Source organism: Oncorhynchus nerka, linkage group LG18 (assembly GCF_034236695.1).
Source record: "Oncorhynchus nerka isolate Pitt River linkage group LG18, Oner_Uvic_2.0, whole genome shotgun sequence".
Taxonomy (NCBI): domain Eukaryota; kingdom Metazoa; phylum Chordata; class Actinopteri; order Salmoniformes; family Salmonidae; genus Oncorhynchus; species Oncorhynchus nerka.
The window spans coordinates 58536963-58558146 of NC_088413.1; the positions used below are offsets into that span (position 1 = coordinate 58536963).

General features: G+C 44.0%; 1 protein-coding gene across 2 annotated transcripts in view; it reads left to right on the forward strand.

Moving 5' to 3' along the window:
• Nucleotides 1-21184, forward strand: part of ttll5 (tubulin tyrosine ligase-like family, member 5) — a 99734-nt gene that overhangs the window by 44285 nt on the left and 34265 nt on the right. For both annotated transcript variants that reach the window (XM_029688177.2, XM_029688178.2), the window contains exons 25-29: nucleotides 57-151; nucleotides 261-409; nucleotides 713-1306; nucleotides 2017-2207; nucleotides 9394-9545. In XM_029688177.2, coding sequence (XP_029544037.1) covers nucleotides 57-151; nucleotides 261-409; nucleotides 713-1306; nucleotides 2017-2207; nucleotides 9394-9545 — 1181 coding nt within the window. The remainder of the gene's footprint in view (nucleotides 1-56; nucleotides 152-260; nucleotides 410-712; nucleotides 1307-2016; nucleotides 2208-9393; nucleotides 9546-21184) is intronic.

Below are 21184 nucleotides of genomic sequence, written 5' to 3' on the forward strand. Positions count from 1 at the left end.
TGAGTTGCTCTGACAGGCCAGTGTACTTGGTCTCTGACTGGTCTCTTTCCTCACAGGAGACAGAGCATATGGTGAAGAAGGTGGAGAAGATCAAAGACCAGGAACATTGTATCAACCCCAGTGTGTTTCAGGAGTTTATTGCTGAGGCAAGGTAAGTGAGCCAGGACCTACTCGCTCCTGACTGTTTCACTTCTGCTACTTAACACTGGTCTTACTCTTGGTATCGTGGAGAATGTTCACAATGCTCTCTTCTCTTCCAGTGAAAGTGATCTGGAGGAGGTCCTGACATTCTACACACATAAAAACAAATCAGCCAGTGTCTTTTTGGGAACCAAATGTCGGAGCACTAAACTTGACAATTGCAACAGCCTAGGTTCAAGAGAGCCAGCTACCCCAGAGAACCAGAAAAGTGAGTAGAAATGGTCAGATGAATTACATCTGTTCAGTAGGGACTTTTGTATTCCAGTGTGCCACAGATTCCACATATTTCTACAATTAGTTCACATTTTATTTTGTCCTTTGTTGACAAATCCTTTAATGTAGTTGGGAATTTTGCAGTTTTGATTTTGAAAAGTCACATTAAGGAAAAAAAGGCTGAGTCATACAAAGTCAAGTACAGGTCAGCTTCTAATTATTAACCCACGTGTGTCAGAGCCATGGAATTGCCGGCTGGATGATAACAGGGATCTGGCTTATTTTGTGCTCTGAACAGCTTTGCCCATGGCAAAAGAGAGCTCCAGCGCCTCTGAGTCCTCAACGTCTGAAGTCAGAAACAGCACAGACCAGGCCAGTGTAGTCCAACCCACTGCTGACCAACCCACCGGAGAGCAACCGGCTGCAGCCCTCAGAAGTAGTAAACAGCCCGAGGTCCAGGCCTCCCAGCACTCCTCCAGCTTTCCAGCTGCCTTAGACTGTGGCCACATCCACCTGCAGCACTACTCTCACCCCCAGAACCCACCCCAGTCTCTTCCCCTGCACTGCCCCCCACCACCGCCCCCATCTCAGCCCCCATCCTACGACCAGTCCCACCTTCGCCTCCACTCCCCACGCCAGCCAGAAACCCCTCCACAGCCCCAGGCCTCTGTGTTCTCCTCAACCTCGACCCTTGTCCCCCAGCCGCCTCGGGTAATATGGGCAGCTGCCCGCTCTGGTCCCACCACAGTCTCAGCACCACCAGTCTCCCAGGTCCTAAGGCAGGTCCAGTCCTTTACCTCCACCTCCTCTGCGGCTGCAGCCTCATCCTCCATGCCTGGTGCCATCCACATCTACAGCCAGAAGATCTCCAGGCCCACCTCTGCAGGTCAAGGTAAACCTTTGATGGATAACATCCTGATAGATGTTTGGTGTGTTCTCAGCTCCCAGTCTTTCTATGGCCTAAGCCGGTGGTCTTCCACCTCTTCTTGCCCAGGGACCCCTCCGGGCAAGCTGGCGACCCATGGATCCCCATCATACGTTAGCAAAAAATTATAATTCCTTATCAGGTGACTGATAATGGCAAGGAAAAGTAATCAGCTTTTTAAAATGAATAGATTTGGTTGGTAGTTTTTCATTATTGTAAACTCTAACATAGCCTATTAGCTAGAAAAGTAACTCTAAACACATTTTCGGTATGAGTAGCTGATTATACAATAATATAAAATAAGGGTAAACATTTTTTTAAATATATATAATATTTTATAAATATAATATTTTATAAATATCCAAATGTTAGCCATGTGTTGGCAAAAATGTATGACTAAGTCGAGAAAGGTTACCAGCGGCAACTTGCCGCACTGGTAGCCTATTCGCGGGTGCTTTTGAAAAGCCTATGTCAGATATGACTATAATTTGCTCATTATTAGGAGTTGAGAAATGAAGTTGACATCATTGGAAAGAAGATATTCTCCTCTATTCTACTGTAGGTATGTAATTCAGAATCGTCATTAAAAAACAAAAATGTGTTTTTCCCATGGACCCCCTGCAGTACCTCTGGACCCCTACCCCCCTTCATTCATTTCATGTTTCTCTCTGCTTCAGCAATCAGAAGGACGCCCTCCAGCCGGCCCAGACCAGATCCAAATGGGGTCTTTAATAAGGACCTGGACTCACTGCCTGCTCAGGCGCAGTCCAACCAACAAGCCATAGTCTCAGCCCTGCAGAAACTGGCAGAGAAGCAGGCTGCCCGCCAGTACAACAGCTCCAGCCACATCAGTCTCCTAACACAACACGTGAGTCTCCTGTCACCCTATCCAACCCCTCTGCCTTCTTTCCTGCTCAACAACTAGATACAGTCATCTGATGCACAGGTAGAGTGATCATGTCAGGAAACAGAACTACAATTGTATGATGTACTGTAAAGTGATCTGTCTTGCACAGTGGTCTTACTGTGCGTGTTTTAATATTCCGCTGTGTTGTTAGTGTGTAAACCTCTCTGTGACCCCATGGGGAGTGATGGCTCAGAGCTCAGTGCTGCTTGCTCATCCAGCAGGCGGAGAGGGTTCCTGGAGCCTACAGCCTGTGGGCTGGAGCTGGCTGATCTGAGCGGTGGGGCGGTGAGCTGAGGCTCTGTGTGAGGTCTCATTATCAGATGCACCACAGGGAGTGCTTTCTGTTGATATTTAACAGGCAGTCACTTTTTTGTGGTAATTGATGCTTATAAATGGAAGAATGTGGCAAATTGGCACCGAGTGGGGGAGCAAGGGCTCTGCTTCCTCCACCCCCTCCCTGTTTCCTCTCTTCCCTGAGGGTTTGTCGTTCTCAGTGGGTAAGCCCACAAGCCTCCCACTCTACCTTGCTCCCTCCCTCTCTCTCGCTCTCCCTCCCTGGGAGTTTTTTGTGATGGCACTAGACCACACAGACTGCAGTTTTATGGCTTCCTCTTCTCTGTACAGTATTATATTCCTCTGAAAGATGTTTTCTGTAATTCCCATGCATAGTTAATCCTGGTAATGGCAAAAGCTTATTTTGCAGTGCAAAATAGTTTAATGGTTTGCACTTAAAGGGTCTGAATATACTTGACCTTTCTCTCAACTCAGATTAGGAGTCATTAAATGACTTATAATAGAGTGTTCTGTATAGAGAAGCAACACCAGGTTCCTCCCACCCTTTGTCATAGTGGTGTTAGTGTGGATAGGGTGGTAGCCTAATGGTTAAGAGGTTGGGCCAGTAAATGAAAGGTTGCTGGTTTGTTCCACTGATTGACCTTTGAAGATTCAGCAATTACTCTTTTTCACATGCCAGGCCTCATCTTTTGGGAATAACCTTAATGAACTAGTTTCATAATGTAATAATTTTGAATGGGGTAAATTTAAGTATTTCTTATCATGTGTAATCAAATAAATATGTGCTGGATTGTCAGTCCTCCCTCTATGTAACTTGTACCTTGAGGGCGTGAAACATGATTACACTTTCATAACAGGCCCATGTACACCCCAACATGATTCAACATGATATAGTATTTAATTCATTACAATTTGGTTTGGAGACGTGTGTTCTTTACTTCCATTGTGATGAAACGTGATAGTATTAATGTCAAATCTCTTATGTTTCGGGTATATCAAACATATCCACCCAAAACAGAATTGTAAATGAAAGTAATTTCCTCCCTGTCCCACCCAAGAGAGCAGCAGCAGACACATGTCAAGTGTAATCCTAGTTGGATGCAGTAATGATAGGAATGTGCATATTAAGGTAGCCTGGAGTTGAGAAACACCTTAGTCCTGATGAACAACATGGGGAGTTCCTTTTGAGGAAATGTAAGTTACTCACGGTTGATTGTGAAATGTTGGAATTTCCGATTTCATGGATTCAAACTTACATTCAAATGTAATTATGGATTTACTGAAGATAACTGGCATCCCAGCACTTCTAGGTCAGCATGGTTGAAGATCCTTCACCATTGAGATCTGTTGACAGTGTATTATAGATTCCTTCCAAATCCTTGAGGAATGAAAATAAACTCTGTATTGGGCCCTGAAAAGCTCACCGACCTGGCTGTGTTCTGTCAGCTCTTGCATTAATTTAAACACCTGTCGTTTAGGAATGTTTGACATTTCCCTTTCTCTGGCATGACTACTAGCCAAACAATTCATTCACCTGCCCAGAACTTGGCTTTTAAATTGCAGAGAAAATAAACAGCCCTCCCAGCTAACAATTCTAGGGAGAGAGAACCTTCATTTTGTAATGCTCCCCTAATGTTTGAGTTTCCAGTTCCTTTAGTTAGTGGAACATTCTATTATGTTAGCAAAAACCTCTGAGAGAACCTTTTTTAGCATATTCTGGTGTTAAATTTGAGAAGACATTCCCTTACGTTCTGTTTGATATTATCTAGAACATGGTTACAATGTTCTCAGAATATACAATATTAATGTTCGAGCTGAGATTTACTTCAAAGTGTATTCACCCTTTTGCTTACACCTATCAAATTGTTTCAGATCTACCCAAATGCCTAGGGAAGAAGGGGTTAGGGTTTGTCCTGGACAGGACCTAACTATTCTGTCCCAATAAGCACATGCCCTAGAGATATCCCTTATTGGGACACTGGTTAGGGTGTTTGCCATTGGTGCTGTTGGTCTGGGTTCGAAACCCGCTAGGGGAGTCACCCTACTCATATTCTTACAATATATGTTAATGTCATCATTTGGCAACAGTTATAACACACATATCTGATCTAATTAAAATGAGTTTCTCATTGGAAGATGGGTTTCAGTGGAAATCTAGATAGAGATTTCTCAGATGCTCAGCTATCCTCATCAATCTACACATGATACCCCATAATTATTTAAAAAAAAAACGGAAATATCACATTTACATAAGTATTCAGACACTTTGCTCGGTGCTTTTTTGAAGTGCCTTTTGCAGCGTTTACAGCCTCGAGTCTTCTTGGGTATGACACTACAAGCTTGGCACACCTGTATTTGGGGAGTTTCTCCCATTCTTCTCTGCAGACCCTCTCAAGCTCTGTCAGTTGGATGGGGAGCATTGCTGCACAGCTATTTTCAGGTCTCTCCTGAGATGTTCAAGTCCAGGCTCTGGCTGGGCCACTAAAAGACACAGAAACTTGTCCGGAAGCCACTCCTGCGTTGTCTTGGCTGTATGCTTCTGGGTCGTTGTTCTGTTGGAAGGTGAAACTTCACCCCACTTTGAGGTCCTGAGCACTCTGGAGCAGGTTTTCATCAAGGATCTCTCTGTACTTTGCGCCGTTCATCCTTCCCTCGATCCTGACTAGTCTCCCAGTCCCTGCTGCTGAAAAACAGCCCCACAGCAGGATGGTGCCAGAGTTCCATTTAGGTTTCATCAGACCAGAGAATCTTGTTTCTCATAGTCTGAGTCCTTTGAGGTGCCTTTTGGCAAACTTCAAACGGGCTGTCAGGTGCATTGTTTTACTGAGGAGTGGCGTCCGTCTGGCCACTCTACCATTAAAGGCCTGATTGGTGGACTGCTGCAGAGATGGTTGTTCTTCTGGAAGGTTTTCCTAACTCTAGAGCTCTGTCAGAGTGACCATCGGGTTCTTGGTCACCTCCCTGACCAAGGCTCTTCTCCGCCGATTCTCAGTTTGGCTTGGCGTCCAGCTCGAGGAAGAGTCTTGGTGGTTCCAAACTTCTTCCATTTATGAATGATGGAGGTGTGTTTGTGTTCTTGGGGACCTTCAATACTGCAGACATTTTTTGGTACCCTTCCCAGATCTGTGCCTCGACACAATCCTGTCTTGGAGCTTTACAGACGATTCCTCATGGCTTGATTTTTGCTCTGACATGCACTGTCAACCGTGGGACATTTTTATATAGACTGGTGTGTGTGCCTTTCCAAATCATGTCCAATCAATTGAATTTACCACAGTTGGACTCCAATTAAGGGTGATCAATGGAAATAGGATGCACCTGAGCTCAAATTAGAGTCTCATAGCAAAGGGTCTGAATACTTATGTAAATAAAGTATTTCTGTTTTTTATTTGTAGTAAATGTGCCAAAATATCTCAACCTGTTTTCACTGTGTGTGTGTGTATTAATTTAGATTGAGGTTGTAACTTAACAAAATGTGGAAAACGTCAAGAGGTCTGAATACTTTCCGAATGCACTGTATAGCCATGTTTTTATTCATTATTCACTATCACCATGTTTTTTTATTAATCTTTAATTCTGCATTGTTGGAAAAGGACCTGTAAATAAGTGTGACGCCAAATTCTTTTTGATTTGAAGCTCTATGGACAATTCGTTCGACCTCATGGCTTGGTTTTTGCTCTGACATGCGCTGTCAACTGTTGGACCTTTATATAGTCAGGTGTGTGCCTTTCCAAATCCTGTCCAATGAATTGAATTTACCACAGGTGGATTCCAAACAGGATGCACCTGAGCTCTATTTTGAGTCTCATAGCAATACTTATGTATTTTCGTTTTTTTATCATTATGGGATATTGTGTATAGATTGATGAGGAACATTTTAGAATGAGGCTGTAAAGTAACAAAATGTGAAAAAAGGAAGGGGTCTGAATACTAGTGTATATTGCTAAACATGTGAGAATATAGTATCCATTTTTGTGAATGGGGTGGTGTACCTAATAAACTATCCAGTGAGGGTATAGTGCTAAGAATGTGACAGTAGGGTGACTCCTCTAGCGTGTCTCGAACCCAGGCCACCAGCACCAATGACAAATGGCCTAACCACTGTCCCAATAAGGGGTGTCACTGGGGCATATGCTTATTGGGCCAGTATTTAGTATTTATTAGGATTCCCAATTAACTTCTGCCGAGGCAGCAGCTACTCTTCCTGGGGTCCAAGCAGAAAACAACACAACAAATAAAATACATAATATACGTAAATATACATAGCACTACATTTACATTACTTTACAATTTAGCCATTCAGCAGACGCTCCCATCCAGAGCGACCTACAGAGTGGATTCATCTTAAGATAGCCAAGCTGAGACAACCATATATCACAGTCGTATCCCAAGCACGTATCACATACAAAATGAATAAAAATGTCTGTCTCTCCACAGTCCCAGAGTAAGGTGTTCTTTTTATCATATTTTTGACTCTAGCTTGAGTTACATGAGGTGGCAAATAGTTCCATTTATATAGCTCTATTTAATACTGTGTGCTTCCCAGCCTCTGTTCTGGACCTGGGGACTGTGAAGAGACATCTGTTTGCATGTCTTGTGTGAAACAGACCGTTGGGTACCTTCTACACATCACACAAAAAAACAATAGTGATGCAGTCAATCAATCCTCAATTTTGAGGCAGGATAGATTGACATGAATTTAATTGACATTCGCCTTCCATGTAACTGCATTTGCCCTCCATGTAAGTGCAATATGTGCTGCTCTGTTTTGGACCAACTGCAATTTGCCTGTGTTTTTTTTGTTTGTTGTTGCGGCACCTGACCACACAACTGGACAGTAGTCCAGGTTCAACAAAACTAGGGCCTGTAGGACATGTCTGGTTAACTGAGATATCAAGAAAGCAGAGCAAAGCCTTATCATGGACAGTTACCCATTCTAAAACTGACTGGAACTCTATGTTAAGGGTGTCAGTTATTTATTTTACTGTTGCAGCCAACGTTTATACTGTTGAGTTGTCAGCGTACATTTACATACAGGATTTATTCAAGGTCAGTTTAAGGTCATTACTAAACACAGAAAATAATGGTCCAAGCTGGCTGCCCTGCGGTACACCACACTAAACCGAATTTGCATTAGAGATGCTTCCATTAAATAAAACCTGTGTTCTATTGGCATAGCCGCAGGAAGTAGGGGTGCTGAGTTGCTGCTGAATCCCTCTACAATTTTTTATTGTTGTTTTCTCACAAAAGTAATGGGTCTTTACTTGTCCTGTATTAGCAGACCAATATGGTCTTCTGTAGCACAGACAAAAACAATATATTTTTTTAAAGATCGCTGTACCGTGAACCAAGAGGTTGTGAGTTCAAATTACAAGTGAAGACATGTTGAATAACAATTACTGTATACATGAACATGCAATCATGTGTGTCAAATATGTAAGTTAAAAAGTGCAATAACCTGCCCAGGGACTGCGGTTGAAAATTAGCCGGCTGGCTAAAACCGGCACTTTTACTGAAATGTTGATTAATGTGCACGGTTCCTGTAAAAATAAAATGAACTCAAACTCAAAACACTAAAAGCACTGTTCCCTAACCTTGCCAACAAAGAGCTATGAATGAGGGGCCTCCCGGGTGGTGCAGTGGTCTAGGGCACTGCATCGCAGCGCTAGCTGTGCCACCAGAGATTCTGGGTTCGCACCCAGCCTCTTTCGAACTTCGCCTAGTCCGTACAGGAGGTAGCGATGAGACAAGATAGTAATTACTTTCTTTTTTAAAATGGCACCATTTTGGGGGGGGGCACAAATGTTCCCATGAAACATGTCTAAAATATTCATAGATTTTGTTCTGAGAACATGACAAACATGTTTTGTGTATGTTTTATTTGACATTTTAAACTGTTTGGATCCTGGATGCTGATTGGATGAGCAGCGTTCCAAGCCTTGCTTTATTGGCCTGCTATCGCGTCGGTCTGAACCACGCCATTTACCTGTGACTGCATTCATGATGCAACACTGCCTCTTGTGCCATATTGCTTAGTTAAGGGAATGGTCTCTTGGAAACATTCCTTGCACATCATGGGAACATTCACGGGAACATTCCTATGAGCACAAGAATTAATGACCTAATATGCAGTGGTGTAAAAATACTTTAAAGTACGACTTAATTAGTTTTTTGTGGTATCTGTACTTAACTTTACTATTTATATTTATGGAAACTTTTACTTCACTACATTCCTCAAGAAAATAATGTACCTTTTACTCCATACATTTTCCATACATTTTCCCTGACACCCAAAAGTACTACATTTTGACAGGAAAATGGTCCAATTCGCACACTTATCAAGAGAACATCCTTGGTCATCTCTACTGTCTCTGATCTGGCGGACTCACTAAACACAAATGCTTTGTTTTTAAATTATGTCCCTCTCAGGGGGTTGGGGAGTTACGGGGAGGGGGGACCACCTGGCTGCGGAGTGGAGACTGGAGACTAGCTCCGAGATGCGCTGTGTACATTTCACACAGCTGGGGAGGGAGAAATGAGACTGCTGCTGCAGCACACAGGGCGGCCGCCAGTGCGTATGAGTCCAATAAGAAGAAATCGAAAGCCCTGGTGTCTGCAGTACCATAGTGGGAAGACAAGTAACTCAAGCAGATTATACTTGTTTAATATCACCATTTGCTTGCTTACTCAATAAGACCATGTATTGACATTTCAGGTTGAACCATTTTTCTCTACAGAGATGATTGCAGACATTTTTCACCACAAATTCTCACGATTTAGCAGTTAGTGTGCCAATGATGAACACAGTTGCGTTTCTGATGCGTTGTCGCTGTGTGTTCTCTTGTCCCTGCAGTTGACCAACCTGAACCTGACTAACAGGGTGCTGAGCAGAGGGGCCATCACCCTGACCCCAGCAGTGCGGCATGGTCATGGGACTGGAGCTGTGACCCAGCGGCCTGTCAGGGCTGTCCACTCTGACACAGGGCCCATCCACAGCACTACTGGGTGAGTCAACCACATACACCCCAACAGACACCTTCCTAAAGAGTTGCACAATGCTCACATGCAACAACGTAATGCATTTATACTGACCCACGTGCAGGAAATTCCCTTGACCATCACTTATGTCCATTGGTTCATTGCGCTACTCTGTTCATGTACTGATAACGACTGTTTATGAGATGGAGTCAAGGGTCTGTTTGGAATGAGATGATTAGTTATATACAGTACCACTGATACTACATTGGTTGTACAATGAGAAATGATGTGGGATTAAATGCAGTCTTGAATCTAGGCGGGGTGACTGTCTGTAATACCCCTTGATTGTCACCAGTATACCATCCATTTGTCCATTTGTCATGCACTACACCTCAGTTCCCTTATAAGACCTCTCGTGTTGCTTTGGGCAAAATATTACCATTGTGCTTCACCAGTGGTATTTTAACTCCCCAAAGGCTGTGGAGAGGGAATGGTGCGTTGCAATCTCAACGAGGTTCACTGCCAAAGTAAACAGCAATTCCTCTCCTCAGAGAGACTGGAGTCTGAGATGCTGGGCAGTTGTATACAGCCATTCAGAGCAGCAGGTTGAGTGTGGCGCTAGGGCAGTGGAGGCCTCATTAAGAATAATCAGAACTGTTTTTACAGACCTCCTCCTGTGGTCTAGTCTGTACTGCATCCACTACACTACATAGTCACTATTTTTATGTCGCTCTGACGGTCAACGGTAACTTGTATTACCAACTTTTGGAGCATTGGAAATGGTGTGCTCTCTTTTTTTCTACCAGTTTAAGCCCTTATAGTGATGGATGTTGCAACCCCTCTGGGAGTTGGAACATCTCTGATCAGTGGCTTGAACAGTCATTTTTGATGAAATGCATCACTGCCATGAATATAATGCACAGGTCTGGCACTTTCTTTTCTTAACCCCACGTGCCACCTGTTTTTACAGAGGCGGCTTGGATACCATTCGTCATTTTGGAGAGGACTCTCCAAGTGTGTATCTTGAGTGTGCATTTCAAAGGTCTATCCTTAATGCGGATGCCTTTCTCTTGGTCTCCCTTCTAAAGCTTGCCTGTGAGAGGTTCACACGAGCTGTGCTCAACCTCATGAGAGGCTTTTAGTGGGACTATGCTAAGAGCCTTCACATCGGGGCAAATTAACATTTTGAGGATTTTCTGTATAAGCGACATTGGACAATTTTTATAGATGCTTTAGTTTGTGGTAGCCTATTTGGTCACAGTCAATAAATACTCAAGCCAGGTTTAATGGTCTCTGAAGAATCTTTAAATTGAAGACTGAGTTTTTGGAAAAGTATTTTCAACTTCTGGGCTTAATGGGGTATTTCAATGTAGGCCTTTGACAAACAAAATGCTTATTTTGAAGCCTTTTAATTGTGCTTTGTGAGGCTAGCTGTGGAGTTAGCTGATAGCTGCCTGGAGTGTGTGAAGCATGCTGGCAGCCTAATACATTGCATTGGATAAGTGGGGGCAGAGTCAACAGTAAGTCTGCCACATAGCCAGTCTGCTCCAACCCTCTTCTCTGCAACCATGCTTTCTCCCTCACATAGGCCAATGCAGACTGCAGAGAGGGAGAGGGGAAGAGAAAAGTGAGCACATGGACACTGTGAATATGTGTGCCAGACTGCGTCACGTGAGTTAAGGGGGGGGGGGGTTCAACCTCTGCTGGATGCTGCTTCTGGAAGAGGTGGCCGAGCAAGGTTTAAGCATACATGGTTGCTCTCTCTATTTTTACAGTGATATGTGAGTGACAATGTCTCAGACAGTTTGGCCCTGATCTCCTGTTCTCTGTTTTTCCAGTCCAGCCCTTCCTTATGTATGGAACTGTGTGGGAATTCCTGGAATGTCTGGCCTTTTCCCTTTTTAAAATGTTTTTATTTCCACAAATGGAGGAAGATGCATTCTATTAAATGTATCATCTCAAACAGTAGTTGTATGGAGGGAGACAGACGTTAACTTTTACATTTCACATTTTAAATGTAGCCTAATTGTTATGACCTTGATGGATTATCCTCCTTTCTATTGTAAGTCCAAAACAGAAGATGGCGCCGTACTGTATGGCAGCCATTTTGCAAGCTCCAACCCAACTTTTCTATTTTGTAATCTTTTTGCGTTTTATTTTTAATTTCCACAAAATCTATCCGCTATAATTTCTTATAACAGACAAACTTTTGAACATCAGATCTGCAGTTACTTGCCTCAATTCTGGCTTCAACTTTGACTCATCTGCCCTGGGCTCTTTCTGTAACTGACCCAATTTTCGGGGTAACCAAGAGGAAATGCCGGCGTTGGAGACAAGAATGGGGGAGTCCAGGCGAGATTAAGGCGAGGGGAAAACCAGCCACCTCTTCCCTTCATTCTATTGGCCATTGCCATCCTATAATTAAATGGTTGACCTCTGTTCGTGGATTTGCTACCAATGGGACTCTCGTAACTGCAATATTCACTGCTTTTCTGAAACATGGCTTTAGACAAGATACTACCCATGGCTATCCAATTCGATTCTCCATTCACAGAGCAGACAGAACAGTAGAGTCAGGGAAATTGAAGGCGGAGGGTTTTGCCTCTTCATCAAAAACAAATGGTGTGTTGACTCGAGCACAGTGGAAGTCTCGACCCATTGTTCACCCGTCTTGGAATACCTGATGGTCAAATGCTGACCCTTCTACATCCTGGGGGAGTTTTCACCTGTTATTACAACTGTTGTATACATTACACTCAGGATAAGACAAATAACAAGTTCGCACTGTACGAGGCTATAAACAAGCAGGAAAACTTGCACCTGGAGGCTGCTTTTCTTGTTGCCGGCGATTTTTAATTCCACATCATTGAGACACATTTTTAAAAATTTTACCTTTATTTAACTAGGCAAGTCAGATAACAACAAATTCTTAATTACAATGACAGCCTACGAACAGTGGGTTAACTGACTTGTTCAGGGGCAGAACGACAGAGTTTTACTTTGTCAGCTTGGGGATTTGATCTAGCAACCATTCGGTTACTGGCCCAATGTTCTAACCACTAGACTACCTGCCACAACATGATGTCAAACTTCCATCAACACGTCTCCTTCGCCATTACTCTACCCACAAGCAAGCATACAGGGCCCTCACTCATCCCCATTCGGCAAATCAGATCATGACTCTGTACTCCTTCTTCCGGTTTATAAGCGGAAGCTCAAACAGGAAGTACCGGTGACTCTTCCCGGTTGAGAAATGGTCATCAGAATCCGAGATTATGCTACAGGACTGCTTTGCTAGTGCTAATTGAAATATGTTCAGACACTCCACCAATAACATCGAGTTAACCACCTCTGTCACTGGCTTCATTAGGAAATACATCTGCGACGTTGTCCCCACAGTTTTCTTTATTTAATTTCACCTTTATTTAGCCAGGTAGGCAAGTGGAATTGGCTTTGGGGGTGACTAGAGAGATATACCTGCAGGAGCGCCTGCTACGGGTGGGTGCTGCTAAGGTGACCAGTGAGCTGAGAAGGCGCGGCATTACCTATCAGAGACTTGTAGATGACCTGAAGCCAGTGGGTTTGGTGACGAGTATGAAGCGAGGTCCAGCCGACGAGAGTGTACAGGTCACAGTGGTGGGTAGTATATGGGGCTTTGGTGACAAAACGGATGGCACTGTGATAGACTGCATGTGTTGGGGGCTATTTTGTAAATGGCATCGTCGAGGATCGGTATGGTCAATTTTACGAGGGTATGTTGGCAGCATGAGTGAAGGATGCTGAACCACAGTGAAGGTTAACACCGAGGTTTCCGCTACACTAAAGGACAGGGCTGCTGCACACACAGCTATCAAATACAACCCTGAGGTTACCGCTGAGGACAAGAACAAGAAGTCCCACTACGACCTCCGCACAGTCATCAAACGAGCAAAAGGACAATATAGGAATAAGGAGGAATCATATTACCAGCTCCGCCGCCCCTGCCGCATGTGGCAGGATCTACTGTCCATCACAGATTACAAAGGAAGACCAAGTCATGATATGCCTAACGTTTCCTCTCTACCAGACGAACTCGATGCATTTAATACATGCTTCAACAACATTGTGTCGTGTGTGAGGGCCCTCACTGACCCAGTGAACTGGGTGATCTCGCTCTCTAAGGCCGAAGTGACTAAGGTCTTTAATCAGATCAACACTCGCTAGGCCGCTGGGCCGGACGTTATTCCAGAGCGCGTTCTCAGAGCATGCGCAGAACAGCATATTCACGGTCATTTTCAACTTCTCCTTGTCCCAGTTTGTAATCCCTACATGTTGGGTTGACCACCATCATTCCTGTTCCTAAGAACTCGAAGGCTTCATGCCACAATGACTACCGTCCTGTAGCACTCACATCTGTAATCATAAAGTGCTTTGAAAGGTTTCCTATGGCACACATCAACTCCATCCTAGACCCACTCCAATTTGCATACCGCCCCACAGATCCATAGACGTCACAATCTGAATTGCATTCCACCCTGCCCTCACCCACCTAGATAAGAGGAATGCCTATGTGAGAATGCTGTTCATTGACTACAGCTCAGCTTTCACGCCCCACATCGACTGGGCTGCAGTGGAGCGGGTCGAGAGCTTCAAGGTCCTCAGTGTCCAAATCACTAAAGACTTACAATGGTCCACACACACATGGACAGTTGTTAACAAGTTACAAAGTTGCGCCTATTCCCCCTCGGGAGGTTAAAAATCCTCAAAGTTCTACAGCTGCACCTTTGAGCATCTTGACTGGCTGCAACACTGCTTGGTATGGCAACCGCACCGCCCTTGATCGCATGGCGCTACAGAGGGTAATGCGGACAGCCCAGTCCATCACTGGGGCCGAACTTCCTGCCTTCCAGGACCTCTATATCAGGTGGTGCAAAAGGATGGCCCGGAAAATTGTTAGACTCCAGCCACCCAAGCCATAGACTCTTCTCTCTGCTTCCCCACAGCAAGCGGTACTTGTGCATCAAGTCTGACACCAACAGGCTCCTGAACAGCTTATATTCCCAAGACTGCTAATAGCTAACCAAATAGCTACACAGACTGAGTTGACCCTTGTATTTTATTTATGCACACTCACTTGTGCATGTGACATTTAAACTTTAAGTACTTTTATCTTATCTACAGTACTTTCTCCTTTTTGATCCCAGTTCATGTGAGGACTATTATTCTACTTTTTAACTGGAAATCCCCTGAGGTAAATTCATAAAATACTGTTCTTGAGTGCACTAAAGTATGTTGCCACTTAGGAGCTCTGCTGCTAATACTTCATAACAGAGATTTTGATGAGATCCTTCACCTCGTCACAGGACAGCTCCGGTAAAAATGATCCCTTTGTCAGAAGGTTCTCCTGTTAAGAACGTGCCATCCATCACTTTCTCTCTGTTACTTTCCGCACCAACACAAACCCCAACATTTTTTCCACCCCATTACCCGCAACCGTAAATTTGGCGTAGGGATCTTAGAAAGCGGTGTAACATCGTTGATGAGATATTAGGATAAATTATCTTGATTTTGACTTCGAGTGCTGTTTCTTTCATGTAGGATTTCCTGAGCCCCCTACAACTGGGGCCGGTGGTCTGTGCCAAACATACTGAAACTGTTAAGCACGCTGGCTCTTTAAGCAGCAACCACAGGGGTGAAGCATGATGGGTTTCAAAGAGTAGCTTGGCCCTTTGATGTGCCGACATGCTGCCAGGTATGCTGCCTCAGCACTCTGAAACACACAGAGAGAGAGAGAGAGAGAGACGCTGCTTCTCCACTGTCAACCTGGAGCAGGGGGCGGCTGGCTACACTCACTTTCATAAACACCATTATACTATTACTATATAGACACCTCTGTTGTCAGGAGTAACGCTTGACTTCCCGATACTTTGTTTTTTGAATTGTCCCAAACCGCATCATTGATGTGAAATTGTTTGATTTCTCATAGGCATTAATTTGACCTTCTAAAAGTCTCTAACATTTTTTTATTTATCTAACTAGGCAAGTCAGTTTGAAGAACAAATTCTTATTTACAATGACAGCCAAACCCAGGCAACACTGGGCCAATTGTGCGCCACCCTATGGCCGAATGTGATGCAGCCTGGATTTGAACCAGGTACTACAGTGAAGCCTCTTGCACTGAGATGCAGTGTCTTAGACCACTGCGCCATTCGGGAGCCCAAAACATCAGGGTTTTATCATTAGCTCTCTTTTGCTAGTTTAGGACAAGCCTATAAAAGAAGGCCAGATTGCTTAGTCTCTGTATTTTACTAATTTTACCCGATCCTGAATCGAACAATTGGCTCAGGTAAGAATTCATTTCCAGTAAGTTTTTGGGTAACAATAGCTGTGGTTTGAAATTGTGATTGAGCACCACAATTGTGTATTTAGGGTTGTAATACGTCATGGTTGGCACATTCTACTCCCCTCAGTGAGGAGAACACTAATGTCTCGCTCTACCTTGGCACCCAAACTCTCTCTCCACTGTTACCTCCATCTCTGTCTTCATATCCAAATCAAATCAAATTGATTTATATAGCCCTACATACATCAGCTGATATCACAAAGTGCTGTACAGAAACCCAGCCTAAAACCCCAAACAGCAAGCAATGAAGGTGTAGAAGCACGGTGGCAAGGGAAAACTCCCTAGAAAGGCCAAAACCTAGGAAGAAACCTAGAGAGGAACCAGGCTATGAGGGGTGGCCAGTCCTCTTCTGGCTGTGCCGGGTGGAGATTTTAACAGAACATGGCCAAGATGTTCAAATGTTCATAAATGACCAGCATGGTCAAATAATAATAATCACCGGCAGAACAGTTGAAACTGGAGCAGCAGCACAGCCAGGTGGACTGGGGACAGCAAGGAGTCATCATGTCATGTAGTCCTGAGGCAAGGTCCTAGGGCTCAAGTCCTCAGAGAGAGAGAAAGAAAGAGAGAATTAGAGAGAGCATACTTAAATTCACACAGGACACCGGATAGATATAAAAAACTGACCCTTGCCCCCCGACACATAAACTACTGCAGCATAAATACTGGAGGCTGAGACAGGAGGGGTCAGGAGACACTGTGGCCCCATCCGATGACACCCCCGGACAGGGCCAAACAGGAAGGATATAACCCCACCCACTTTGCCAAAGCACAGCCCCCACACCACTAGAGGGATATCTTCAACCACCAACTTACCATCCTGAGACAAGGCCGAGTATAGCCCACAAAGATCTCCGCCACGGCACAACCCAGGGGGGGGGGGGGTGTGTGACTCAGTGACTCAACCCACTCAAGTGACGCACCCCTCCTAGGGATGGTATGAAAGATCCCTAATAAGCCAGTGACTCAGCCCCTGTAATGGGGTTAGAGGCAAAGAATCCGAGTGGAAAAGGGGAACCGGCCAGGCAGAGACAGCAAGGCCGGTTCGTTGCTCCAGAGCCTTTCCGTTCACCTTCACAATCCTGGGCCAGACTACACTCAATCATATGACCCACTGAAGAGATGAGTCTTCAGTAAAGACTTAAAGGTTGAGACCGAGTTTGCGTCTCTCACATGGTTAGGCAGGCCATTCCATAAAAATGGAGTTCTATAGGAGGAAGCCCTGCCTCCAGCTGTTTGCTTAGAAATTCTAGGGACAATTAGGAGGTCTGCGCCTTGTGACCGTAGCGTACGTGTAGGTATGTACGGCAGGACCAAATCAGAGAGATAGGTAGGAGCAAGCCCAGTAAAACCTTGAAATCAGCCCTTGCCTTGACAGGAAGCCAGTGTAGGGAGGCTAGCACTGGAGTAATATGATCAAATGTTTTGGTTCTAGTCAGGATTCTAGCAGCCGTATTTAGCAATAACTGAAGTTTATTTAGTGCTTTATCCGGGTAGCCGGAAAGTAGAGCATTGCAGTAGTCTAACCTAGAAGTGACAAAAGCATGGATTAATTTTTCTGCATAATTTCAGGACAGAAAGTTTCTGATTTTTGCAATGTTACGTAGATGAAAAAAAGCTGTCCTTGAAACAGTCTTGATATGTTCTTCAAAAGAGAGATCAGGGTCCAGAGTAACGCCGAGGTCCTTCAGTTTTATTTGAGACGACTGTACAACCATTAAGATTGATTGTCAGATTCAACAGAAGATCTCTTTTTCTTGGGACCTAGAACAAGCATCTCTGTTTTGTCCGAATTTAAAAGTAGAAAGTTTGCAGCCATCCACTTCCTTATGTCTGAAACACATGATTCTAGCGAGGGCAATTTTGGGGCTTCACCATGTTTCATTGAAATGTACAGCTGTGTCATCCACATAGCAGTGAAAGTTAACATTATGTTTTCGAATGACATCCCCAAGAGGTAAAATATATAGTGAAAACAATAGTGGTCCTAAAACGGAACCTTGAGGAACACCGAAATTTACAGTTGATTTGTCAGAGGATAAACCATTCACAGGGACAAACTGATATCTTTCCGACAGATAAGATCTAAACCAGGCCAGAACTTGTCCGTGTAGACCAATTTGGGTTTCCAATCTCTCCAAAATAATGTGGTGATCGATGATATCAAAAGCAGCACTAAGGTCTAGGAGCACGAGGACAGATGCAGAGCCTCGGTCTGATGCCATTAAAAGGTCATTTACCACCTTCACAAGTGCAGTCTCAGTGCTATGATGGGGTCTAAAACCAGACTGAAGCATTTTGTATACATTGTTTGTCTTCAGGAAGGCAGTGTGTTGCTGCGCAACAGCCTTTTCTAAAACTTTTGAGAGGAATGGAAGATTCGATATAGGCCGATAGTTTTTTATATTTTCTGGGTCAAGGTTTGGCTTTTTCAAGAGCGGCTTTATTACTGCCACTTTTAGTGAGTTTGGTACACGTCCGGTGGATAGAGAGCCGTTTATTATGTTCAACATAGGAGGGCCAAGCACAGGAAGCAGCTCTTTCAGTAGTTTAGTTGGAATAGGGTCCAGTATGCAGCTTGAAGGTTTATATACCATGATTATTTTCATCATTGTGTCAAGAGATATAGTACTAAAACACTTGAGTGTCTCTCTTGATCCTAGGGCCTGGCAGAGTTGTGCAGACTCAGGACAACTGAGCTTTGAAGGAATACGCAGATTTAAAGAGGAGTTCGTAATTTGCTTTCTAATAATCATTATCTTTTCCTCAAAGAAGTTCATGAATGTATTACTGCTGAAGTGAAAGCCATCCTCTCTTGGGGAAGGCTGCTTTTTAGTTAGCTTTGCGACAGTATCAAAAAGGAATTTCGGATTGTTCTTATTTTCCTCAATTAAGTTGGAAAAATAGGATGATCGAGCAGCAGTAAGGGCTCTTCGATACTGCACGGTACTGTCTTTCCAAGCTAGTCGGAAGACTTCCAGTTTGGTGTGGTGCCATTTCCGTTCCAATTTTCTGGAGACTTGCTTCCAAATAACCACAGGGCCACCATTTCTGATTCTGCAGTACTCAAGAATCGCTCAGACCCTGGTCACCGCAACACACATACTGGTATTTTTGGTTTTGTTCAATATTTTGTCAGACTGTTGTTTTACTTGGTCGGATGTTGTCGCAGCATTTAATTCCAGTACATTTTGTGACTGTCCATTTGCAGAGCCTATTTGGCTCCCCAGAAAACTCAGGGAAACTTAAAAATGAATGGGGCAAAAAAGGTTTGATATCTTCCTCCTTTCAATAAAAAGCTTCTTTTTTTCACCTCAATTGGACCCAGATGTAGTGCTGGTAGTAAGGTATCCCCTTAGGCAGGGGAGAGAGAAATTCCAACCTGGGATAAGGGGACCATGTTAATGAGTTGACATCGACACCCTAGTAACATCCCTTCCCCCCTCAACAGGCAGTATGGACTAAAACCCTCTCCCCCCCATTTCAGTCACACACATGAGAGATGGACTTATGCACTGCACTCACACTGAACCCATCCACCAGCTCTCTGCTTCTCAACATTGTAGGCTCCAGTACTCTGTGTTTCATAGTTATCATATCAATGCCCCTCTAGATGGAGGACAAGGGGGAGAAAATACAGTACCAAAGTTTGGACACACCTACCCAGGGTTTTTTCTTTATTTTTTACTATATTCTACATTGTAGAATAATAGTGAAGACATCAAAACTATGAAATAAGTATGGAATCATGTTTAACACTTTTTTGGTTACTACATGTATTTTACCTATTTGGAAAAGACCAAGTCCATATTATGGCAAGAACAGCTCAAATAAGCAAAGAGAAACGACCGTCCGTCATTACCTTAAGACATGAAGGTTAGTCAATCCGTAAAATTTCAAGAACTTTGAAAGTTTCTTCAAGTGCAGTCAGCAAAACCATCAAGCTCTTTGATGAAACTGGCTCTCATGAGGACTGGAGGAATGGAAGACCCAGAGTTACCTCTGCTGCAGAGGATAAGTTCATTAGAGTTAACTGCACCTTGCAGCCCAAATAAATGCTTCACAGAGTTCAAGTAACAGACACATCTCAACAGCAACTGTTCAGAGGAGACTTTGTGAATCAGGCCTTCGTGGTCAAATTGCTGCTAAGAAACCACTACTAAAGGAACACGAGCAATGGAAATTTTGTCTGAGTCCAAAATTGAGATTTTTCGTTCCAACCGCCGTGTTTTTGTGAGACATCGAGTAGGTGAGCGGATCGCATGTGTGGTTTCCACCGTGAAGCATGGAGGAGGTGTGATGGTGTGGGGGTGCTTTGCTGGTGACACTGTAGGTGATTTATTTAGAATTCAAGGCACACTTAACCAGCATGGCTACCACAGCATTCTGCAGCGATACACTATCCCATCTGGTTTGCGCTTAGTGGGACCATCATTTGTTTTTTCAACAGGACAATGAGCCAACACCCTCCAGGCTATGTAAGGGCTATTTGACCAAGGAGGATAGTGATGGAGTGCTGCATCAGATGACCTGGCCTCCACAAATACCCAACCTCAACACAGTTGATCGTTTGGGATGAGTTAGACTGCGGAGTGAAGGAAAAGCAGACAACAAGTGCTAAGCATAGACTCCTTCAAGACTGTTAGAAAGACTGCTAGAAAAGCATTCCAGGTGAATTTGGTTGAGAGAATGCCAAAAGTGTGCAAAGCTGTCATCAAGGGTGGTTAAAATCTGAAATATATTTTGATTGGTTTAACACTTTTTTTTGGGTTGCTACATGATTCCATTTGTGTTATTTCATAGTTTTGATGTCTTCACTATTATTCTACCATGTAGAAAATAGTAAAAATAAAGAAAAACCCTTGAATGAGTAGGTGTGTCCAACATTTTGACTGGTGCTGGAAATACCCCTGAACCCCTGAACCTGATGTCCACATTGACCAGCTAGGCCAGGATTTGGAGGTATGGTGGGCTGAAGCAGCATGATGTCATTTCATAACGGCCTTTTTCCCACATTCGGCGCTGAGTTAGATTGATGCTGCACATGTGCTCAGCTCACACTGCTGTGTTATTGTAAGTCATATCAGCATATTACAGTACAGTGAGTTCAGCAGGGTTCACACTGACACCCACATGCTGCAGGCAGGCAGAGCAGGCTCCAGGCTGCTACAACTGCACACATGTACTGTACCAGTGATGGGAAACTCAGATGTGCCAGTTTTTTTCCCCCTTTCCTATTTGTTATTTATTGTGCTGGAATTGAATGGCCAGGAACTGAGGCCCC